We start from the raw sequence: 24,475 nt of genomic DNA on the forward strand, positions 1-24,475 counted from the left end.
TAGTGATTTAATATCGTTGGCAGTAGAGCAAACTTTGTGATCAACTTTTCACATTTGTTAATATAAAAATGCAAGAAAAGACAATAAAAAAGAAATATAATTTTGATTTTAAAAAATATTTTGAGTTATCCACTTAGTCGGTTTTCTCTCAACGTAGGATTAAAATTAAAACAAATACAGTTTCAAAGGAGACGGGACAATACCGGGTAACTACTTAGGTTGTGGTTACCTTATGATTAGATGAAATCGTGAAGTGCCTCTCCGTTATTTTTTCTTTTGGGGCGTGAAATTTGAGAGAGAGGGTTTAAGAGCTGCCAAATGTAAACAATTTTTGGTTTCGATTCCAAACTTTCGTGGGTGGTAGTTCCTCCTTAGCCCTTTTCTTCCTTCCAAAATTTTTCGTGATTTCCTTCTTCCCGAAGTGGGGCTTTTGGAACCCTAGCAGAAAGGAGGGCCTGGCACCTTCTCTCCCACCAACTCTTCCTTCGTTTCTCGTGGTCGGAGAAGATTACGATGAGGTTTCAGGATAATTAAACAGAAGAGTGGCTGCCTCAGGGATAGGCACGGTGGGATCGGCAAGCAACGAAAGCACTGGGCAGGCTGCGGAAGCGGCGGGATAATTCTAAATCTATAGAGAAGCAGATAGAACATCAACGAGGAAATTTGGGTGTCTCGCGGGGAAGAGGTGAATCTCTCTCTCTCTCTCTCTCTCTCTCTCTCTCTCTCTCTCTCTCTCTCTCTCCAACTGCAGGATAGTATGCTCCACCATCAATTTCAGTCCCCAACAACCACCACCGTGCCCACCTCAGTTCAGCCCTAACCAGATTTTTTTTAAAAAGTTTTGATGCTGCATATTAATATGCTGAGTGTAGGTCGATTGGTTAAACATCTAACGATGATGGCGCTGCAGGAGCATCATCAAGTGGATTTCTCCTTCTTCTTTTTCCCCATATTCCGGACATGAACAAGTACATATCTGTTTGAGTAATAGAGATTTCAGGTCACAAGTAAGGGGTCAGTGGGTGCATTATAGAGAATAGCTCATCAAAGTCCTGTCCTAATATCTCGAGTTCTTTGTGGCTGGCTGAGGACGCCCTCAGGAGCGCAAGGACCGAGTTTCTGGTTTTTGCGATTAGGATTTTTGACCTATGGACTTTCAAAGTACTTAGATGGATACATAGCAAACATCAATCTATGTGTTCAATACGTCGGTAATTATGAAACTGTAGAACCATTTTATAATAATTCGCGGAGGTGCAAATAATTTGGCCTGATGCTTTTGCCATGAAAAAAGGTCGTACCATGCAATTGCTAGCTTCATAGATACTTCCAAATTTTGTGATACAGTATGACATATCGATCAGCTTCCTACTGTCTGACAAGTAATAAAAGGATCGACTGTTTTGTGCAGTTCAAATGATGTATATACAAAAATCGGACAGGGTATTGCTTGTACTGCTTGTATGATTGTGTTTTAAGTGTCCTTGTCTTTGTCCATTCTGCTTCCTGTACGCTCTTGACAGCCTGATGCGTTTCAATTCTGTTCCTTATTTGTTTAAAAAAATCGAGACATTGTGTTTGGGTTCAAGGTAATAAGGTTACCACTTAGAGAATGGGCGTTCCACCTATAATGGCGACACCTACACGAGCTGAATTCCACCATCTAAGCATATTTCCTCACCTAAGTGGATCATGCATGAAGATGTCAAATATTTCTTCTTTGTAGCATCAGTGTTATAGGACAGTTTAAAGGTTCTTTTTGGTCCTTCCCAAAAGTTTTGTGCTTGAATGACTGACAGTACACATGGCAAAACCATAAAAGCCAAGAAATTCTTGAGATCAGCTAAAACCAAAATGGGGCTCTTATTTCCGAGCCACATTCAACACCATGAACTCCTGAAACAAAAGTATGAGATTTAAGAACTTCTAAAAATACAAAAGTTGGCATTGAATATGTGAATCTGAAGGACTTCTAAAGGCACAGTTGGATGACATGCTATAAACTGGTTATAATTAACCCTGCTTTTACCTGAAACATGTTTATTGGGAAGCCTGGTTTACCAAAAATCCATGTTATAACATGTTAGGGAACTCCTGAATGCAATAAACTGGGTCAGGGGCTGAAACATCTGCCCTCCTGGCTTCCCCAAAACCAGGTTTCAATCAGATTTTGCTAAATTCAGTAAAGTTGTCATCCAAACATTTTACTGATTGAGTATTAGACAGAAAGCCTGGTTAAGAATAAGAACCAGGTTCATGCAGGGGTGGAATATATCAGTAAACCAATTCCTCAGTTCATCCAAGTAATAAGGAGCAGGATGGAATGTTAGTGGAACTCTTTCCGAAAATGAAAACCGGCTGTTGAGCGTCTAGGAGATAGGATGAAGGCACCTAAAAAACTATACCAGATGATGGGGAAGAAAGCAATATATCATGCCATATCACAAATTGTGTAGTATCTATGATGCTTACCAGCTCATGTTATCTGTTTTTTTCTCCGGTTTTTGTTTCAGAAAAAATCCAATAAGGAGAAATTGTGAAGTGGATGAGAAGTATAAAGTTGGTTATTTTGCACTGTGTCTAGGGTTTAGTTACAAATCATGAGGATGATCAAGCTTCCGGAGCCGCCAAGTGGTACCCCCGGGATGCCAGAGATATTTGAAGGTGGAGTTTATACTGTAATTCGAAGGGCTGTTGTCATTGGAAATGGCTTTGCTGGAGCAGAGAATCAGTGTCTTGGATTGGTCCGTGCGCTGGGATTGTCTGATAGGCATTCTTTATATGTAAGTTTCTTTTGATTATTTCTTCCTGTCTCCATTGATTTTGGTAGAAGGTATAGATATATGTTGTTAGCAAACTAAGTGATGGTTTATGGTTACATGGTTGAATCTTGTTGATTGCTTGGTAAAATTAACAAGTTTGTGGTGTTGTTTTGATTATTTTATTTGTATGTGCTCCAAGTGTTTTGGTCACAATACAATTGCAGGTTATGAGATTCACAAATGATTTTACTAGACAAGATCTTATGTTTTATGCAAAATCATTTTACTGTAAATTTCTTTGCAAAGCTGATCAATTGGCTTCCAAGTAAGCTTCTACAAAATTCTATAACTTGTAACTTCCCAATCTGATTCAAATAAGGTAATTGCATGGGTTGCTTGCTGAATGAAACTTAGTTGTGGGTATTTACTGCTTGAATTTGATCATGTCTAAATACTTGCTTTGTTTCGTTTAGATGATGAATCTGGTTTTGTTGTCACATACATCATATTTTGACCATTTACTTCTTAAATTCTGCAGCGTGTTACCAGACCAACTGGTGGTATTAATGAGTGGCTGCGATGGCTTCCAGTCTCTCTTCACAAAAAACTGGATTATATCTTAAGACAGCTCTGGGGTGATTCTCGAGTTCTATCATCCTTCAGGAAGAAACAGTTGGCACCATTTCCCGCTGAAAATGGCATGAAGGCAGGCCTGTCATCTGTTCTAGAAGCTGATGCAAGGCATATTGCTAATATGGCTCAGGAGACTTTTGAGAAGTATGATCTAGTTTTCCATGTATATATATGTGTATTTAGTTGTATGTTATGTAGGATGTACACAAGAAGATTTTCACATTCCGCAATCTGTCAAGCACATACTCATCTTTCATCAGCACAAGTTGTCGGTGTCAAATGGTTTGTCATTTTACTTTCAGGGAAGGACCTCTTCTGGTTGTTGCTTCTGGTCGAGATACAGTCTCCTTAGCAAGTTCTATAAAAAAATTAGCCCCAAGCAATGTTTTTGTTGTTCAGGTACTTCCTGCCTTATCTTTGGCTTCTTTCCTTTCCTGGTGTATAGTGTGCTTTCTTTTAATGGATGGTTACTGGATTCTTCATGTAAATATCTCTGTGTGTGTAGGTCCTTGTGGAATAATAGCTGTTTGGCACATGAAAAGGATGATACTGAAATTTTTGAATCAATAAATTGCATTCAGGCATCTGATTTCATCCTTCTATAAATAAAGAGTTGTGCTTTTGTTTTCAGCCCGTATGTCATTTGCATGGAACATGTAATTTGTGTTTTTTCTATGATATATGTGTGTGTGTTAAGTTATTGTTTTAGCTTTTAAGACAATAATGTATTTTATCGTGAGTGCAATTAGGGGTGGGCATGAAAGAAGTCTGAGCCAAGGTGGGGAAACTCTAATCTGGCTTTGCTGGCGCTCGGTTTGAACATGTTTGTTCAGCTAGAACTTGGCTTGTATAAGCTCAAGCTGACCTGAGCAGCCAAGGCCCAGAATTAGGGACAGCTGAATAGCTGAGCAGCTGCAGCAATAGGTTTTGACACATGGCATATTGCATACATGATACAGCCCAACAGGATATTTGCAGTTTTGCTATGCCAATGACATCTGACAAGATAACTGTATAAGCCTATAAGGTATATTACACGTATTATATTTTTCATTTTAATCAAGCTTATAAGAAGCGAACCTTCTCAGTTCCAGCTTAAGCTTAAGGCCTTAAATGGTAACTCAAACTTGGGTGGAGCTTGAGTTATTTGGCTCATTGTGCAGTCCTAGGTGCAAGGAACAGAAAAGTGATGTTCCCTAGTGGAACCCCTTCAAGAAGAAGAAGAAGAAGAAGAAGACAACATTTGAGTGAATGAGGAAAATGGACTGAATGACATTGCAGATGTGGAAAAATGAGGGGATTGCTATCATCATACCGAAAATTAAAGCTATTGATATTTATGAGTAGCAAATTTTCATTGGCTTGCATGTGAGTGCCTTAGAATCTTATATGTGATGTCCAAGTGCAAATGAAAAATCATAATTTTCTTGTCTAGTAGGTGATAGGTAACTTTGATGTTTTGAAGCTAAATCTAATTTAGTTATTTTGCATTTTTGCTAATTGTTTAAAAAATGGAGACCTTTTACCTTTTAAAAATTCTCTCGTTGTCTTCCTTCACCACTCTATTCATGCTATTTTTTTCTCCTTTTCTAACCTCTTTTCCAAGTTAGTGCTGGGTCTTCTTAGTTTCTGGTTAGTTGCTGATTTTGATACTCTTCCTTTTCCTTTCCAGTTATAATGAGTGCTCTTTCCTTTTTCTTGGTTTGAATATCTGTTCTTTATTTTTTACTGTACAATTTGGAATGGATGTGCATGTTTCATACTGGGTTTGCTTTTCAATTTCAGATACAACATCCTAGGGTAAAGTTGAATAGATTTGACATGGTAGTGACACCACATCATGATTATTACCCATTGACTCCTGCTGGGCAACAGCAGATCCCTCGTTTTCTACGAAGATGGATCACTCCATATGAACCGCCCAATAAAAATGTGGTACGCAATCTTATCAGCATGTTGATTCTTATGCTTAAAGAGATACTTGGATACTATGCCAAATAATCTAGAGTTGATCACAAAAAGTATCTGCCAACTGATTCACAGTTTTGTAACACAGGTTCTCACAGTTGGAGCATTACATCAGGCTGATTCTACTGCACTTAGGCTTGCTGCTAGTGCATGGCATGATGAGCTGGCACCTCTTCCTAAGCCTTTGCTCGTTGTGAACATTGGAGGACCTACAAGTAAGATTCAGTCGAATCACATTTCCCTATATTTGTTCAATCTTTCACTGTTCGAGCTTGACATCTTTAAAACTTCTGCAACTTGGTTATCTTAGTGTCATCTCATTGTGAAAAACTGTTTTGTTGGTGTTTGTCAGTTGACACTGTTCTGGTTTCTGATGGTTAGAACATACCATAATTTCGGCTGCATAACCAAACCTTTAATGGTTTCCTTTTTCCTTTTTTTCTCCTATTTTATTTTGGATGTCACTTAAGGTTGACTTTTCTGGTTATTGGCTCTCTTTTAATCTTTTTGCAGCTTGTCAGATTCTTTTAACAATGATAAGAATACATTAATTTTCTTTGTTATTTGAATTGCTAAGGAGAATTTTCTGGATATGTTTCCTTTTTGTCACTTCCTCTTCAGGGGGTGTCAGGGTGCCCTTCACAGAGTGCCATGGGACAAACCATCTCTGATGTAGTGTAGCACGTGGTTTTCTTGCTTCAAAATTCTTGCGATTCTCTACAGGTGTGACAATTTTGAAAGTAAAAACCGAAAAAGATCATACAGATTTTGAGTCTTAAGAGACTTTGCGCTGTGTATGAATGGGGATACAAAATCTCAAACAGAAAAAGAATGTCCATGAGGCGCTCTGTCCACCCCATCTAAGCAGGCCCTTAATCTCTTTAGCTCTACCAAGACATGGACTTGTGTAGCCACGTCCAATATTTCTCAGTTCTTGATACTTGTCATATGGATGGTCTGCTTTGCAGTGGGAGAGTAGTGATATTGATCTCCATTTATCACCATTGTCCTTTAATCGCATTAATTCTGTGGAACTGAACCAAAAACGATTTGGCTGAATAGAATATATGGCTGATTTTTTTCTGTTAGATGGCATGTCAATTTCTTTTACTTGACAAACAGAAAAGATGTGTGAATCGCCAACACCAGAAAATGGTCAGCTATATATTGCGAATGCCAAGTTATTCCATCTCTGCATTACTTTATAAGTTTTTCTGATTTTACAAACTAGGGAACTAAAGTTTCTATTGCAGGGCACTGTAAATATGGGGCAGACCTCGCCAATCAATTGGCAGGTTCGTTGTACAAGGTGCTGGCCACGTGTGGAAGTCTAAGAATCTCCTTCTCAAGGAGGACCCCTCAGAAGGTGTCGCTATATCGTTCATCATTTGTTTATTCTTTTGTCATCATATTATGTATCTTTAATAAACTTAAATCATGTTGTCAGGTTTGCGAAATTATTCTAAAAGAATTTGGTGGACATCCAAAGGCCTACATATGGGATGGGGAAGGTAATTATTGAAGATAAAGTAGAAATGCGTTGCTAAATCTAATTAGATTGTTGAATGATGAATGGTGTTTGACGATCACCTATGGTACACTTAGGTGCAAATCCACACATGGGTCATTTGGCCTGGGCCGATGCTTTTGTGATCACAGCAGATTCAGTTTCCATGCTGAGTGAGGCTTGCAGCACCGGGTATGTCTAGTGCATTGACAGAACTTTGCTTCTACCACCCCTTTTAGCATCTTTTGCTTATATTCTTTATCCTGCATGGTGCCCTACAGGAAGCCTGTTTATGTAATTGGGGCTGAGAGGTGTACATGGAAATTTTCTTCCTTCCACAACACCCTCAAGGATAGAGGTGTAGTTCGTCCATTCACTGGCAACGAGGATGTAAGTGTTGTACTTAGAAATCTTCATGAAATGTCATTTACATTGTTTACAATTTCTTAAACAGATCTTTTGAATTATTTTAGTTTTTCTCTTGAAATTTTGTATTTTCATTTTTTGAGAAAAATTAATCTGTAAACCTTTTTTAGTTCAAAAACGGTTGTGATTCAGTTCGAATTGTTTTTGTAAATCATTTTACAAAGTGAAGGGTTCAAAAACTGATTTTAGTACATTTGCCTTAACACTTCGTAATCTCAGCTTGGAAGACTGAGATCCGACTCTGATTGAAAATGCTAAAATTGTTGGTGGTCCTTGAGAATTTCTGGAATGATTTTCAAGATTCAAAGTTGATTAACAATGTCAAGATTGTTGTCGATGGTTATGTTTCTGATGATTCTCTGTGTCGGTTGGATGCTGCAGATGGCAGACAGCTGGAGTTATCCTCCGCTTAGTGACACAGCAGAAGCGGCTTATAGAATACGTGAAGCACTAGCAGAACAAGGGTGGACTCTTAAAAGATGATCTTTTGCTTATTCTCAGTTAATGGGAGACCCAGTCCTAAATTCCTAATTCAGTTGGAGCATGTTCATAATTTGAAGTCCTTGAAATAAATTTATTTTTTTGTTTGATAAAAAAAATGAGAGGTCAGTCTGCGGGAGGAGCCTTGTATCCAGATTTTTTGTTTTTTCTCCCCTACACTTTACAGTGTGCTTTGAGATATGTCGAAAGAGTGGAAAAATAAAGTGGCATTTACCCGGCCCGCCCTGTACAGTACAAAAATGCCGGTTTGAAATTAAAGCAGTTTTTTGCATTATTCTATTGCATTTCTTCGATTTTATTTCTTGCCCTACATTCTGAAATGATCCTTGGTTGTTTGCGAAGGGATGAATACCTGATCATCTCAGGTGCCTTCCTTGTTTCTAATTTTCCGGATAAAGACCTGTCTTTCTTCTTCTGGTTGGCAATTATGGACCTTGGCTTTGAAAGTTGCGACGGATATGCAAATCTTTTAGGGCTTTGTTTTGCCCTGAGCGCGAGTTACATACATGGGTAGCTGTTGGCCCCTGAATAATCACACATGGGGATGACTCTTAGCCAGATTCATGGGCGGTAAGGAATGGAACTTCAATTTATTTCTAATAACCTTCGTTGTATCTTGAGTGTCCTGAATGGAAAGAAAGGGTTGCTTCGTGGATTCATTTGGAATCAGAACAGGACATGCTTGCTGTTGCGGTAGATCGAATTTTGATTGTCTAAATGGGTTTTAGGAGTGCCACGAAAATTAGAAGTGATTTGATTGGCAATCCCTGTGTGTCAAGGGTTGCATGTTTGCGTGAGTTGGAGAAAACTCCACCATCCGAGCGAGAGGCTGAAACCCCTTCCTTCCCGCTTGCATCGGGGCCCCTAGCTACGCTTAGATATATCTATGAATGAAGATTTGTGCTGTATTTTCTACAACTTACGTCGAGATGCCGAGGAATTATAACCTTTCACCTACTGTGAAGGTGGTGATGGGGAAGAGAAGGAAAGTTAGGTTCCAGATGGTTGGTAAAGACATCCTCTTTTTTGTTTGCTTTGTGCAATGATCAACCGTCGGTAGGAAAATAAAATAATGTAGGAGAACCATTAAAATCTGCTGCAGGTCGACCAGATTCTATGGCGATTTTAAAATCAATAATCTTATGTTGGCTCATACAAGTCAATCTGGACCATTAAATCATGTTGTTTTCTGTTCTTGTAATTTTTGACATCTCAACTTTGTTCCTTGGTAGTTAACTTTATAAAAGCAAAAATGATATGTTAGACGGCTTGTTGGATATAATACATATACAGGGTTCGTTTTTCTCCAACCATTTTTCTCTCGCTTTTTCACTTATTTCTTCTTTCTTTCTCATTTTCTTTCCAGTATTACTTCTTTTGCAACCATTCTATCAAATCTAAGCTTAACGAATCCTAGAGAAGAAAACAGTTTCGAAATTGAGATGTTCCAATGGTTCAACATGTAGTTATTTTCACACAAAAACTATACAAGAAAAAAAAAAAAAAAGCCTTCCAAATCTTTTCCCGTGTTTGTTTGGGGAAAGAGAAACTGAGAAAGGGTGTCCAAGCCCGAGGGATGGCAACCTATGAGTAATGAAAAACTTTAGATTACGTTTGATTTCCCATGGATCATAGATCCACTGTAATCTGAAATCCATGATAACAAATGTGGAATTCGGCATCAGCCCCCAGTATAGATCTCAAATTCATGCTATAATGTGCAGAAGCGTGGATTTGAGATCCGACCGGGAAAGGGAGGGGGTCGGACCTCAAAATCCGTGATAATCAAACGCAACCTAAAACAAAAAAGACACCCATGGACTTGAGATCCGATTGGAGAAGAGGGAGTCGGACCTCAAAATCTGCGATAATCAAGCACAACCTAAAATAAAAAAAAGCCACCCAAATGTGTCATCCTTCTATGGAACAGCCCCTCAAAATGAAGGAATATGAAAGAAAGTCCCTGATCAGATCCAAACTCAACGAATCCAGCTCACCTGAAAAGGTTTCTGCAGAACTAAATTTTTGTTGAGGCTGCCCTTCGGAAATAATTGCAAAGAGGAAGTGCTAGCGTCGAGACGGAAACATGATCATTGATGGCATAAGAAACTGGTGAACATGAATCTACAGCAGTGACAATAACGTCACCATCAATACCAAACTGGCAGGCTCATCTCCAAGCTTCTCTCTGAAGTTATTGGCAAAATTTTCTATCCCTGTAAAGCTTAAAGCTGCCGGCGTTTGATTCACTTCTCACCCAAACAAATTTCCTTGGAAAAGCATCCCCAGGATGCCGCACCAATCCAAAAATAGGAAAAACATTTTGAAAGAAAGTTGATCCCCAGTTTTATTCCCTGAAGCAAACAGGCTGGATTGTTTTTCTGTTGGTGGCAGCTGACCTTACTGAACAAGCTGCCCTCAAACTTTTTTGTATATGTTAACCACACTTGAGCCCAGAGACTTTGTTGCTTGTATGGCCGCATAACCGGGCGCATAAAGACGCGGTTAGGAGACTCGCAACCGATTCATAACGAACCAAAAACTCTAGGGCATGGACCCGGGTCCAGTAGCGAAGCTACAACTACCCACACCAGCAACAAAAATTTTATTTAGTTTTACATAGATTTATTACAATTATTTACTTACTTATATAAAAATGAAAATTTTTACAATAATGCCCCATAACAAAAAAAATTCTGGCTTAGCCATTGCCGAGTCCAGTCGGGGCATTTTATGTGGCTGAATTGTGGTCCTACCTCGAGCCCAATGCGCGGTGGTCCAGTTTTTTTTCCAACTGATACGACTGTGATGTGTGACCGAATCGCACTTGCTTGAACTTTCACTCTCAGGTATGATTCAGGTAATTGACTTTTTCCTCGGAACACCATGAAATAGGAAAGTGATATCTCGGAAAAACAAATTGTCATAATATCTTAAAATATCTGGTTTTTTCTTAAACAATCTCAGAAATTGAAGTTCAAATCTCAAGTGTTAGTCCTAGGCAAGTCGAAGTATAATAAAAATATGTTTGAATTCCATGATAGCTGTCACGCTCCGGTGAGTTACCCTTTTAAGCTACAAATGGTGGAAAACGCGATACTTTTCGGCGGTAGGTTCATCAGACCCCGAAACTTCTCCTGAGTAAATAATAAAAAAAAAATATAATGTCTTTTTAAATGCAATTTGTTAGCGTTTGAAAGGAACATGCTAACACATCTACCTCCTTTTCCAAGAAGACAACACCAAGAAAATGATAGTGGGGGCCCCTAATTTTTGTAAGTTTTGTTAGGTGGGGGCCTTGAATCTAAATAAGGAACAGGGCCATCCCTTGGAACTGTAGTAATCAATATCTATAACCACTGCTTCGTAATTGTCGACCATCGCCAATAATTGAGATTCTTGAGGTAGGCCGCAAATTATTTGATAGCCAGCTAATTTCAAAAATTTTAAAAACGGGAAAAAATTTGAATCAATAAGTTCATGGTTTCTGGAAATTTTTATATTCGGATTTTTTTTTTCAAATTTTTAGATTATCCCCAAAACAAAAGGCAGCTTTTCAGAGGATATCATAAATTTGGAAGTTCTTATATTGGAGGAGGTTATATCTTAGCGCTTGCAGGCCTGAAAATGACAGAAAATGCCATTTTAGGTGAAATTTAGAACGGATTAAAAAAAATTCCGTTTTTGTAAAATTAGCAAAATATATATTTTTTAAATACCAAAACTGCCCCTTTGGGTAATTGAGAAGGGGCACCATCCCTTCTTATATGCATTGGTTGCAGCCACATTAAAGTTGAGAAAAATGGGATTCGCCGGTGGCATTTAGCCAAATTCAAACTCTAGTTGAGTGATTGCACATATATATACATATACACGTACATATATGATATCTGAAACATAAATACTACTAATTATGAACATATGAAATCTACCGACTCATTCAACCAATAATAAATGAGTCAATCAATAATAATAATAAGACAACTCGCAAATTCAATCGAATTTATATGATTGAAAAACAAAAAAAGGCATCTTTAGTCAACCCTGAAGGCACATGGAGGAACGACCTCTCTTCGAAACTATGAAAAGAATAACCACTTACCTTATTTAAAGAAAGGGCTAAGAATGTACTATGTTTTTACGGAAACACCAACAAGAAATTCTGGCTGAATTGCTTGTTTGGTTCGTTGTCTTGGCTTTTCATAGACAGTGTTGTCCTTGATGTAGAACTATAATATTGAAACAAAATGATATTCAGGTTAATTTTTCTAAAGGTTCTAAGGTTTAACAATATTGACTTTGTCTTTATTAACTCATGAAATCTGATTTACATGTCAAGTTTTCATAAGCCTTTTTTTTTTTTCAAATTCTAAATTTTCGAACAATCTTTATTTGCCCATAGCCAAATGGTATACAAAGAAGGTTTACAAATATCTGAAAAATCTTAGTTAAGCTCTTGGATTTGACAGTTGCGCATGGGATAATTGTTGACCTGTATGTATCTCTGCCGCATGTTCACCCACGAACCAACTAAAAATGTCAACAGGTCGGTGTTGTCCAATTGCAGACCCGAATTCCATGTGTGAATATGGATGCAAGTTTGAGAGCGTGAATCATTGATAAAATTAAAAACTTTTAAATCTCTTGAGAGCGTGAATCATTGATAAAATTAAAAACTTTTAAATCTCTTGAGAGCGTGAATCATTGATAAAATTAAAAACTTTTAAATCAATTCCTACCCTTTGTTAATCATTTCAAACGGGCCGTTACTGCTTTTTTTATAATAAAAAATGACATAATTGCCCTTACAAAGAGAAACTGCCCAACAAATTATGAACTAAAACCTAAGATACGTGACAATATTCTTAAAATTCATACTTTAAAAATAATATGTTTTTGTTTTTAATAATAATAATTATTCATGTGAGTGAGTGAAGGGTAGGTAGTTTGTTCTTATTTCAAAACCACGACACCGATTTTTTGTGTTGTAAAAGAAGAGCAACCAATATGCAAGTTGAAGCATAACAGAAGTGGCACTTCGAGGCACCGAAAGCAGACGCTGTAATCTAAGCGAACCTTCAGACTCTGTAATCTAAGCGAACCTTGAAAACATTTATCTTGTAAAATACTAAAATGCTTGTTTAGTAAAACGTGAGATCATATCTTCCTATGTTAACTGGATAAGACATAATCAGTTCCGGATAAGTTCACTTGATTGTAAAAAACAAAAATCGATCAGTGGCGAAATGAAGTATCAGATAAGAAGTGGGACCAATGGGGAAAATTCCTGAAAGCATAAAAAAAAAACGACAGAAAAGATATTAGAACGTTATCGACAAAGCATAAACGCGTCCCTGGTAGCTCCCGTCAACTCCGGTGGGACCTTGGCGTAGCGGCGAAGGGACAAACTCCTCTGGGTGGGGAGAGAGAAACATCAAACCCCGCGCACTCAGTTAAGAAAGAAAGAGAAAAGAAAAACAAGAACAAAAGGAAAAGGAGGAGAGAAGATGGAACCGAGGAAAAAAGTTTCGAAATGATAAAATAATCTTGAGAGAAGAAAACGAGAGACAGAATCTGGGGAGGTTTAGTGGCGCCCATTGTAACTTGTTCCTTACCGTTTCCTCTCTCCTTTCCTCCTTTTGCTTGCGGTCTTCTTTGGAAAGGAGGAAGGAATTTCTTTTCTCGTCTGGAACGAACGAGGGAAAGTCATGGGGTGAGTCGAGGCACGCAGAGGGCGAGGAACTAGGGCTCTGCTTCTCCTTGTTGCAGTTGGGGAGTTGGTGTTTGTGATTAATGCTAGTGCCTTAGTGCCTCATCGGCGTGGAGCGATGGGGTCGTGGTACAGAGTGGGAAAATCCTTGCAGGCAGTGGCTGCTCATGGGCTGCTGCTCGCGTTCACCGTCCTTTTGGTGTTGAAGCTCGACCATCGCGTTTTCTTCTCGTGGTGGTGAGTTCCATCTTGCCGTCTTTTTGTTATATGGTTTTGTTGGTCGGATGTTCTGTCGTGATCGCGTTGCTTTCTTTCCTTCTCGTTTTCTCTTGGAATAGCTGAAGAGGGAAGGCAATTGAAATATAAGTTGGAGAATTGAGCACGTTCTGTGGACTGCCTTTTCTGGGTCTTTTCGTCCTTCTTGGTTTTCCTAATGGTGGAATTTGATTGCTTTGGGCTCTGTAACTTTTTACCAAGTTATTTTCAGCTTCGGCTACGTGTGCACTATTCATTGGTCCGCGAACTCGTTGTTTAAGACAGGACGCAGTCGTCATGTGGGCTTGTAATTCTGCAGCTCTTTTGCTTTGCTGGTTAACTTCATCGACGATGGTCACTGTCAATGAGCCGTAGCGATAATCCTGATCATTTACGGCTCATATTAGCCTTGTATATATTTGGCAGGTTAATCGGTTGATGTTTTTTGTTAGTTGCATTTTGACTAATACCTACTCACTCTGTATTTAAGTGTCATCGGTTGAGACTTGAAGCATTTTCTAGGCCTGCCCAGATACCGTTATATGCAGGGCGGGCAGATACTTAACCAGATAAATCTGTAATGAAAATTCACCCATATTTCCTGTTCGATTGGTTCCTACAGCCAATATTTATGAGAAAATTGCTTGTTTGTTTTGCTGAAACAAGGAAAGTTCATAGTGTCTCACGTTCGTGTTAGAAGTGGAATTCGGATCTCTTATGGATTAGGGAAATTAAATATTTGTAGCCTCAAAAGTACAACACGAATACTGGGAATGTGCCATGTCTGTGATTTTGTGCTATTAAATTCACTTTTTGTTGCTATTAAATTCACTTTTTGTTGCTTTGATTTCATGAGCTACCCGTGTATTAAACTGTTCAATAAGGTGCTCTAATTGCATGGGCTTATGTGCATGATCCAAGCAGGGATGAATTCTTAATAAAACTCGGTATATTGTCAGCTTTTGTTTAGTCAGATGCTTCTTTATTGTACATGTGTGTCTGCATGTTTTACTGCTAGGTAATGGTCACTCTTGTGATATGTTTCCATAAGCCCTAATTATTTTATAATTCTCTTGCATGAAATGCTATGTTTCTGATGCAAGTAGTATTTTCAAAATTTTGCAGGATTGTTTCATCCACTTGTTTAATCGATTATTTCTATTTTCTTCCTGGTTAAATTTGTGTTTTTCAAATTCTGCAGGACCATTTTCATCCCCTTGTGGTTATTCCACGCAGTTGTTGCTCGAGGGCGGTTCTCCTTACCTGCTCCATCACCACCTCGTGATCGCCATGTATGGTTTTCATCTTACACTCCTTATGAGAAGTACTTCAGAGATGTGACATCTAGAATTTGATTTTTAGTCATTTTTTCAGTAATTGAAAAGTAAGGTTGCCTTTCTTTCTTTCACAGTGGGCTCCATGCCATTCTGTTGTTGCTACTCCACTTATAGTATCATTTGAACTGCTGCTTTGCATCTTTCTTGAGGGTCTCTGGGGTATGTATGTTATTCCTAATCAAATGTTGTTACTAAATTCATGATACTCCATTACTCTGCTGGCATTTTTGGAGTCATTCTGGCCTATGGATATTCCAAAATGGTTGATGCTTCTTCAGTTCTTTGCCCAGATTATTAACTTCAGTAGCCTTCCTGTGTTTAGTCTATGTAGCTAATAAGTCTTTGCATGCATTTATCACTTACCTGTTTTGAAGGTTTTACCTGCAGTGCATGGCTCGCCGGCGGTGAACTTAAAGATTGTCTTTCTCCCGTTGCTAGCATTTGAAATAATTATCCTAATCGATAACTTCAGGTACTTTCAATGGTTTGATCTAGCTGTCACTGAACCCTTGTGTTCACCCTGCTTTCTTTGGTGTATGATTTCAAGAATTTGTCTGTTTAATGTTGTATTAGGATGTCCGTTATAGTTTCTCCTTCTTGTGACTCCAAGGATTTCTTTTGGGAGCATTTATATATTACATATTACCTGTATAGTTTATATCTTGTTTTTGAGTGAGTATCAATTCATGTTTATCTCCTTGACTCATTCTGTCCATGCTAGTATGTTCTGTGTACTTCTTAATGCAAACAATGCCGGACAACATAGGTTTGACTTTTTGTGCTCAACATTCTAAGATATCTGCTTGTCTGTAATTCATAACGTACACAACAATTGCTTCTAGTGTATGCCTCCAGGCTATAATGTATCTTCTTGAAAATTCACGTTTTAGATGCTGCTCTTCATTGCATTCATTAACCATATTCCATTCTTTTAGGATGTGCAGAGCTTTAATGCCAGGTGATGAAGAGAGCATAAATGATGACGCCATATGGGAGACACTTCCAGTAAGTTTCTTTTGGATCATTTTGATCTTTACCTTTGTAACAAGTGCTATTTGGGGAATCAAGTAACACTGAATACTATATGTTTTTTGTCCACATGTATCTTCCTTTACTGGTCTCTTGCATTTTACTGTTTTCAAATGGACAAAAGCTCTGTAAAATCATCACAAATGGAAAGATTCAAAACATAGGTTGTCATGTTATCACAATACATGGGTAAAAAGTTCTGATAACAATATTTCAATTCAAGTTTTGATAAAAATTAAGAACTTTATTTTCTTGTTAAAAACCAAGTATGCTTCCAAGAAAAGCTACATATCTTTTATTTGCCTTAGACTAAACCTTCCCAGTATTCTCTTGAGAATGATATTTTAGTATTGCATGTGTTTATGTGCTTATGCATATGCTGCACAAAGGCATGTGGATGCATGCATCAAGTGCACAGCTAATGTACCCATAAAGTCATACAATGTCCTTAGGTGCATAAATTAGGCCTTTAAACCACCAAAATCCTAACATAGTGCCAGCTCTCCAGCTGATACTTTGTGGCGTACTCTTGGCTTGCTTTAGCCTTAGTTCTGGGTAGTTCCTGCTCTAGCCTTAATTCTGCATAGCCCCTTCCATTATCAGTGGGTTAACCGGTTCATCTAATATATGATGAACGTGAACGCAAGAGCTGAAAAGCCTCCATGCATAGGGTTTGTTTCCTGTGACCAGTCCATTGTAATATGGTTTAGGATTTTTCCATTTAGAAGCCTTGTGTTTACATCTTTGGTGCACTGTTTTTGAATGGATAATCATAGTTTGAAAATGCAGATGCATCCTTTCTGCTGTGCTGATTCAAGCATGATATGTTTATATGTGTTTGAATGTGCATGCAGGTTCAGTTTTTCTAATTTTGTTTTCATAGATGGAATCTGAGATCTTTGTGTCGGAAATGTGTTATGAAGTAGCAGTTATTATGACTTTTAGCACTGAAGTCTAGAATCATTGCATGCATAGAATGTTAGAATGTTGAAAAGAGAATCACTGTTTTCTACTGTTGAAGTCTTTTCAACAACATCCCTAGATAGGCCTGGCGTCGGGCCGCCGCGGGGCCGGGAAAAACCTGGCCCGGGCCGGGCCTGGGCCCGATAGGCTGCCCGAGTCAGCTCGGCCCAGCCCGATTTTGCCCATTTAGGATTAAAAAATATTTTTTAATTTTTTGTTTTAATAATATATATTTATTATTAACAAATATATTTTATATTTAAAAAAATATTTTATAATTAAAAATTTATTTTTTATTTTTAAACGGGCCGGGCCGGGCAGACCGGCCCGACGGGCCGGGCCGGGCAGACCGGCCCGACGGGCCCCATCGGGCCGGACCTTACCAGGCCGGGCCGGCCCAGCCCGATACCCACCCTTATCCCTAGATGCTGAACACCATTCTCATATTTAAGTCCTATTTGCTTTGTCTTATGGTATAACCTAAAATTACAAAGTTCTAATGATTTTTGGTATCTAAGATTCTAACCTGATACAACAAATGTGTGATAACTGAAATGTATGAATTGTATATGCACAGCATGGGCCTTTCAACTGCATGTTCTAAAAGGTGCAATGGTGGAGGCCCAAAATTGCTTCATCATCCTTTCTTTTTGTTTTTCTGTAAAACCACCAGTTGCGACAGCATTTTATAGTGAAGGATTAAAGAAAGCTTTTCTAGATCATATCGGAGGCTATACTGAGAAGTGCATCATACTGGTTGATTCACACTTCGATGCACTTCTACCCAATGAATTGGCATTCTTGATTAAACAAACGTTGGCTGTTAAACTACAATGTTGTTTCGACTAAAATAGTATGACAGAGAAAGGATGGAGGACAATAGCTGTTGCAAGTCCAGAACCTTCTATTTGACTGGGGATGGATCTTTCCTCACGATATGCTTGTATGCTCATGTGTGTTAACAAAATTATCCATCATTAGCACATGTGGAATGGGAAAATCACAACCATAAAGTACTAAATTTAAAAGCCAATCATTCTATCACACCTCTCCAAGTAACGTTTTTAACTTCTCATGATGGGTTCTGGACCTGATTGGAGATGTGGAACTAATTTAGATTCCAACACTTATCTTCTAAAGCATGGGTTTGATACAATGTGAGGCTTCTAGAGATCTGGGTGGCTGGAATGTGCCAGGAGGAGCTAACAAAGGAACCTAGACTGTGAGGGTTAATCATGAGGATGAAAGTAGTGCAGCAGAGAAAGTAACTGGTTTGTTTTCTGGAGAATGATGTAGTAATGAGCCTGTAAAAGAAAAGGAAAGGGAAAAACAATAACCTTGAACTAACTGCCAATTTGACATGTGGTTTTGTGCATGAATTGGTTGTCACATATAACACTGGGGGTTTGTCAAAATCTTGTTCTTATCCATTGATGTTTTATTGGATCTAATTTTTTGTAGAAAATAGTCCAGACTTAGATGTTTGTCAAAATCTATGATCTTATCTGTTCATTTTCTGTTGGATCTTATTGTTATAAAGGATAGTTCGACATTACCTTTTGTTCAAAAGGGTGAGGTCTGCTGTTTATCCATAATTTTCCTACTTGATAATGATATGTGCTAGCCTGATTATTCTTTGAAGGTACTAATCAGTTTTACCTTATCCAGCATTTCTGGGTTGCAATTGCAATGGTGTTCTTTGTTGCAGCAACTATATTTACATTGCTGAAACTATGCGGTAAAGTTATTCTTGTCCATAGTTGAATGCAGTTACAGTCCTTAGTTCAAATTGTCTTCCTTATACCAATGTCAAAGATTCAGTTTAATCTTCCAAATAACTGGAAAATTTCTCCTAAGATTTGGTTAGGTAATGGTTATTAATCATTAAATATTGCGAGTCTGTGACATATGGGATTTGTATAGACTTTTAAGGATAAGATGTGTTGGAGAAAAGGTTAGTATTTTAAAATTCTCGGGCAAGTCATTCACCTTCTTAGGAGGCTAAGAACGTGAAGAGTTCAATACTTGGACTGCATCTCTATTGACATAATCTGGTAGGACTCTGCATAGCCCCTGCTTGCATATAATTCCTTTTTTTTTTCTGGAAGCATCATTTTTAGTTGTTTGCAAAATTCTGAGTTTATTTGTTTGAGAGAAATTCTTATTTCTAGATTATTTATGAAAAACTGTCTTTAATTCATTAGAGGCACTCTAGATGCTCTTTGGGCTAACTTACATTAGACCAATAAAAGATTGTGGGCCTGGAAGTGCAAGGTTCAGTTCTTTTGTTTCTGAGTCTGCTTCAATGAGCTGGTTTATGTTTTATTTAATTTCTCGCCGTAAAGGAGCTTTGGAAGTCTCAGGCAACTACAAAATTTAATGACACTGGACTTTGCAGTGATAAGTGGACATACCTAGATAGGTTACATGTCAACTTCATGGGAAGAAAGTGCATGTTTACCAAGGTTTAAGTTGCCAGGAGTTGGCAGCTCATAATTGTTAGATCAAGATGATGGTTGGAAGTTCCTTTATGAGCTTACATGGGGCTTATGATCATTTGTCAGATTATAACTAAGTAGGACTAGCTTAAAGATTTGACTATGGTTAGGTTAGAAACCAATTACAGGGAAGAAATCGATGTGCAAACATGACATGTTAAAGTTCCTTGAATTTGAGAACTCCGTAAAACTGGTTTTGCTGGTAGTGGCATGTTAATGCAGCCACCTGTATTTCAGATTGTAAAATTTGCTGAGAACTAGGCGAATAATGGATCAAATCAGACAGTGGCACTATGTGGACTGGATAGAGCTTGTAACTCGTAAGACTGGTTAAGACCATTTTCACTTTGAAACTGCTTAAAAATAGCTTTCACTTAAAGGGCATTGTGAAAAGGTTGGGATTTTCTCTGTTTTTGAGTTTTCGGAATGAATTATAGCTTTAGAGAATAGGTTTTGGTATTCTTTTGCAAATGGGCATTTTTTTCTTCTAATAAATTCTTGATATCAGTAGGCTGTAGTGCACAGTTCTCATGGGCCTTGTATCAGAACGTAACTGCACTTGTCATTTTTACACTGCTAATGTTTGATTTAATCCAATGCAGGTGATGTGGGTGCTTTAGGATGGTGGGATTTATTTATTAATTTTGGGTATGATTTGTGCATTTAATTGTTTCCTTTAGGCGCACATGAAAGCCATGCAAAGTAGATTTATTAACTGTTCCTTGTGTACTTCTCTGGGCAGAATAGCAGAGAGCTTTTCATTTTTAGTTTGCACGAAATGGTCAAATCCAGCTATTCATCGACTGTCTCATCATAGAGGACCAAGTTCATCTTCACAAACTATTAGATATCTTGACTGGAACAGTGGCCTTGTGGTGTCAACTGAGGAGGATGAAAGCCAAAACCACATGTGCTCCCCCCAGGATATTGGTGGCCATGTTATGAAGATTCCAGTGATTGTGTTCCAGGTTGTGCTTTGTATGCACCTAGAGGTACTGTCGGACTATCTGTTTCATCCTTTCATACGTGGCAGTTGACTACTGCATAATGTATTTTGACATTAATTTCATACAATGGCAGGGTACACCACAAAGTGCTCGATACATCCCTCTGGCAGTACTCTTCTTGCCGCTTTTCATTCTTCAAGGCATTGGAGTTGTGTTTGCTGTATCGAGGTTGGTTGAGAAGATTATTCTTTTACTTAATAGTGGAAGTCGTACTGGAAGATATTTCAGTATCTCTTCAAGAGCTCGTGATTGGTTGGGGTTCTTCCATCATGGTTCAAGGTAAGACATCTCCTGTGTCTCTCTTCCGGGAGTTACTCTAATGTGCACTGACTTCCATTACGTGTGACATCTTAGTTTATTATACGCTATGTATTAGAAATCTTTTAAATTCTTACAGGCTTTTGGGTTGGTGGTCGATTGATGAAAGCAGTAAAGAAGAACAGGCCCGGCTTTTCCATTCCACAAATGCTGGGTAAGGATCCATATTAGTGCAAATGTGGTTTAAGTCTTCCATGGTGTGCAGTGGTAATGTGTGTCAGCTCCTTTATCAAGGTTGCTTTAGTGCTTTGCTCTGGAAATTGAAATGCATGTAGTTTGAGGGCATGGGGTTGTATACTTGTGTTGGATTCTTACATAGTATTATGAATTAGAGGAATTAGCACATGGATTTTTATGTTGAAGATGCAACTTGTTTTTTGTGCACGGGTGAAACATATATTGCAACTTAAGTATGTTTCATGTCAAAAGAGCCCAATCCTTTCCCTTTCTGTAAGTGTGAGTAATTATTTGAAGTGGCTTTGCTACCTGAGTTTGCTATGGTGCTACCATGCTAAGGTATTATCCATTGATGCTTCTGGACTCTGACCAACACCTAACTCCCTGACACTAGATGAACACTTCACTTTTTTGAATATAGAAGTATCTAAAAAGTTGAGTACCTGATATCATGTGCGTGACACTATTATCTGACATACAATGTGTCCATGACTCCATCCATTTCATATGTAACATATTAGTGACGATTTTCTTCAATGATCTTGTTGAGATGGTGCACAAACAGAAGAGTCTTCTCTCTCACTCTCTCTCTTTTTCTTTATATGTCTATTATATATATATATATATATATATATATATATATATATATATATATATATATATATATATATATAAACCCTTGATAATGACAGATATATGTATACATATATATGTATGTCATTCACTATTTTTGCCATCTGCTGGGTTCTGGCTGGTTGCACAAATCTGATCACATGGTTGGAATGTCTGAAACCTTTTGATATTGGATTTATGTTACAATTAGCCTAAAACTGTTGTTTTTTTTTCCTGTGATCTTATAAATCTAAACTACATATTGGATTTTTTTTTTCTGCGAAACATATAATTTTAAAAAGTCAACCATATCCATGCAGTTAGATTTGTGGACAAAATGGCCAGACCTTACACCCATTTGCATTGGAGCCAAGTCCAAGAATCTTATGTATAAGTATATTAAGGGTCAAAGTGTCTTTCATGGCAAGCTGTATCTTCAACTTTATACCTGCAGTGGCAGTCTGCTCGATCAATATGTGGCAAGAATCACTCAAATGTTGCATGTGTTTTCTCCTTGTTATTTTATTGTATTTAATTTGCATATTTGGATTTTTTCATGGGAAAATGGTTCTGTTGTTTTCTTGATTTTACCAATGTGGTTTTCTTATCTATTGTTCTCATTATTTGCTTTGTATATGTGTGTGTGTGTGTGTGTGTTCGTGTGTGTGTGCGCACGCATGCGTGTATATGTGCCTGATGAGCTTTTAATTTTTCTTTGCCATTAACTGTACAGGTACAACACTTTCTGTGGTCCTCCACCTGAGGTTGTAAAAAAGATGCCTAAGAAGGATCTCGCTGAAGAGGTGCTTAGAGTACTGCTGTTTTGTTGGATATAATTATCATCTTGAATTCTTAACGGAGACACAATTCGGTGTTTCCTAGTTTTGTTTTTTGTACGTTCATCGTGGGCTCATTTGCAGATTTTAGTGTCTATCATGTTCAAAATTCTGCTTTGCATATCCATCCTGTATCTTCTTATGATATTGTGTGCCTTTATTTACATATCATCTAAGTCTAAACTTTACACATTTCCAGGTCTGGAGGTTGCAAGCAGCACTAGGAGAGCAAGCTGAAATCACAAAATACAGTCAGCAAGAGTATGAGAGGCTGCAAAATGTAATTAATAACCCTTGTTGTTCAAACCATCTCTTATTATTGAATTGAAGGATCCATGTAATTGCTTTATGACTATTTCAACTTGTGGTCCATTGAATCCTCTTTTATCTGCATTCTAATGCATCAAATAATTTGCTTTGAAGATGTGACATCCCCATCTTGTCATGTTTATTCAATTTGAGGCATTTGGATTTTGTTGAACTGTGGTGGCAATTGAAAAGTTCAAGTTTTACTTTAAAATTCATATTCTGTTTGCATGTGCTTTAGCTGTGAGCTAACTGTTTTACTTCTTTCTTGATGATAATGTCGTGTAGGTTGATAATTCATTAGGATTTGCCAAGTTCATTCTGACTTGTACATAGTTGCAAATGCATCCATATGCTGTTATGGTCGACAAAGCCATCCTTGATGTTTGCAGTTTTGAGAGAGAGAAAACTTCGTCCTTTTATCACCGTAATAATGCTAAGCAGCTTACCATAGTTATGTAGTTGACAAATTGTTTTCTATTATCATCTGAAAGTGCTTGTATGCCATTTTACGTAACTCATTCATTTCTTTCACTTTTTGAAGGTATTGCCTTCATTCCATTAGAAGCAAATAGTATTTTTGGGGGGGGGACATACTTAGATTCAAGATCTAATTTGAAATGCTTGTCAATGCCCGATCCTGATAGGAGCGGATTTGTGTGGCTAGCTGTAAGGGATGGACATGTCAATAGCTCATAAAGCAAGAATTAATATGGGAACCCAAATTGCTATGATGATTAGCTGTTTAATTTACTAAAACTATGTAAATACGTCTCCTTTTTTATGTTCTTTGTTACCTCCTATCTTATGGTTTCCTATGTCATTGAGCAGGAGAAAGTTCTTTGTAGGATTTGTTTTGAATCTGACATTGGTGTGGTCCTGCTGCCATGCAGGCACCGCATCCTTTGCAGGTACTTTGCTCATATTTTCTCTCAGTGATTTCTATCCTAATTTCTGTTCTTCAGCTTTTGACATGCATCCCGATATTTTGACTCAGCACTTGTTGCGAGAAGTGTAAGAAATGCCCGATCTGTCGGATGCCAATTGAAGAGCGTATGCCTGTTTATGATGTATAGGCTAACACGTTTATTACTATAAAAACACAAGAACCACACTGAGGAGCTGGGATGCAATGTACAAATGACTTCCGGAGCAAATGTGATCCTTGTGCTACTTTTTCGAAAAGCTTCTGGCTGTTCCTTTGCTTTGTTCGAGTTTAAATGAAGAAGCATAAAGTGATGAGGCTGGAGGACATCGCTACTTGGATTTATTTGTAAAGGATTTTGCCCCTTGCTCCAACTGTACATATGTTATAGTTGATAATGTTTTTGGCCATTAGATTGTGTGACTACACCTGATAACACCATAGTTTTTTGTTTGGTTGGCGTGTATTTTCTTGTTTTGTTTCCTTTTTCCTGTACAAATGGTTGCTTGTTTCCTATTTAAGTGTTAGGGGGCGCAACATATGACAGATAACCTGCTTCGAAGTTTAAACCATATAGTAATGAATGGAAAAGGAGCTCTTCTTGAATACCCAAAACCTAACTCATCTTTCTGAAACCACTTAAAAGGTTGCTTTTTTCTCGGCTAAATAGTGGTTGTGGGGAAACCTTGTACCTTCTAGAGCTTG

The 24,475-nt window shown here is 38.0% G+C and overlaps 2 protein-coding genes across 3 annotated transcripts; both read left to right on the forward strand.

Annotated features, from left to right (window-relative positions):
• Positions 1–288: 288 nt before the first annotated feature.
• LOC116263320 (mitochondrial fission protein ELM1) lies at positions 289–8,071 on the forward strand. Of its 2 annotated transcripts, none has more exons than XM_031643011.2 (11): positions 289–685; positions 2,514–2,783; positions 3,301–3,539; positions 3,698–3,794; positions 5,181–5,330; positions 5,452–5,578; positions 6,617–6,729; positions 6,811–6,874; positions 6,969–7,062; positions 7,152–7,260; positions 7,678–8,071. In XM_031643011.2, exons 2-11 carry the CDS (start codon positions 2,601–2,603, stop codon positions 7,777–7,779), a joined length of 1,278 nt encoding a protein of 425 aa, XP_031498871.1. In that variant the 5' UTR covers positions 289–685; positions 2,514–2,600; the 3' UTR covers positions 7,780–8,071. The 2 variants fall into 2 exon arrangements, with proteins under 2 accessions (XP_031498871.1, XP_031498872.1); XM_031643012.2 differs by having other exon boundaries at positions 2,585–2,783.
• A 5,142-nt stretch (positions 8,072–13,213) lies between these two features.
• LOC116262263 (uncharacterized) lies at positions 13,214–24,253 on the forward strand. The gene is made up of 14 exons (XM_031641446.2): positions 13,214–13,744; positions 14,964–15,054; positions 15,174–15,258; positions 15,487–15,571; positions 16,035–16,104; positions 18,760–18,829; positions 20,192–20,237; positions 20,332–20,581; positions 20,670–20,875; positions 20,994–21,068; positions 22,437–22,506; positions 22,739–22,819; positions 23,677–23,756; positions 23,843–24,253. Exons 1-14 carry the CDS (start codon positions 13,626–13,628, stop codon positions 23,919–23,921), a joined length of 1,407 nt encoding a protein of 468 aa, XP_031497306.1. The 5' UTR covers positions 13,214–13,625; the 3' UTR covers positions 23,922–24,253.
• Positions 24,254–24,475: the final 222 nt, after the last annotated feature.

Source organism: Nymphaea colorata, chromosome 10 (genome assembly GCF_008831285.2).
Source record: "Nymphaea colorata isolate Beijing-Zhang1983 chromosome 10, ASM883128v2, whole genome shotgun sequence".
In the NCBI taxonomy this organism is placed as follows: domain Eukaryota; kingdom Viridiplantae; phylum Streptophyta; class Magnoliopsida; order Nymphaeales; family Nymphaeaceae; genus Nymphaea; species Nymphaea colorata.

Excerpts from the sequence above, each read along its gene's own strand:
- LOC116263320 (XM_031643011.2), top strand. The coding sequence starts at position 2,601 with ATGAGGATGATCAAGCTTCCGGAGCCGCCAAGTGGTACCCCCGGGATG. Across the intron at positions 5,331-5,451 it reads AACCGCCCAATAAAAATGTG|GTTCTCACAGTTGGAGCATT; the intron begins GTACGCAATCTT and ends TTTGTAACACAG. Across the intron at positions 6,730-6,810 it reads CAAGGAGGACCCCTCAGAAG|GTTTGCGAAATTATTCTAAA; the intron begins GTGTCGCTATAT and ends TCATGTTGTCAG.
- LOC116262263 (XM_031641446.2), top strand. The coding sequence starts at position 13,626 with ATGGGGTCGTGGTACAGAGTGGGAAAATCCTTGCAGGCAGTGGCTGCT. Across the intron at positions 16,105-18,759 it reads CCATATGGGAGACACTTCCA|CATTTCTGGGTTGCAATTGC; the intron begins GTAAGTTTCTTT and ends TACCTTATCCAG. Across the intron at positions 18,830-20,191 it reads TACATTGCTGAAACTATGCG|GTGATGTGGGTGCTTTAGGA; the intron begins GTAAAGTTATTC and ends AATCCAATGCAG.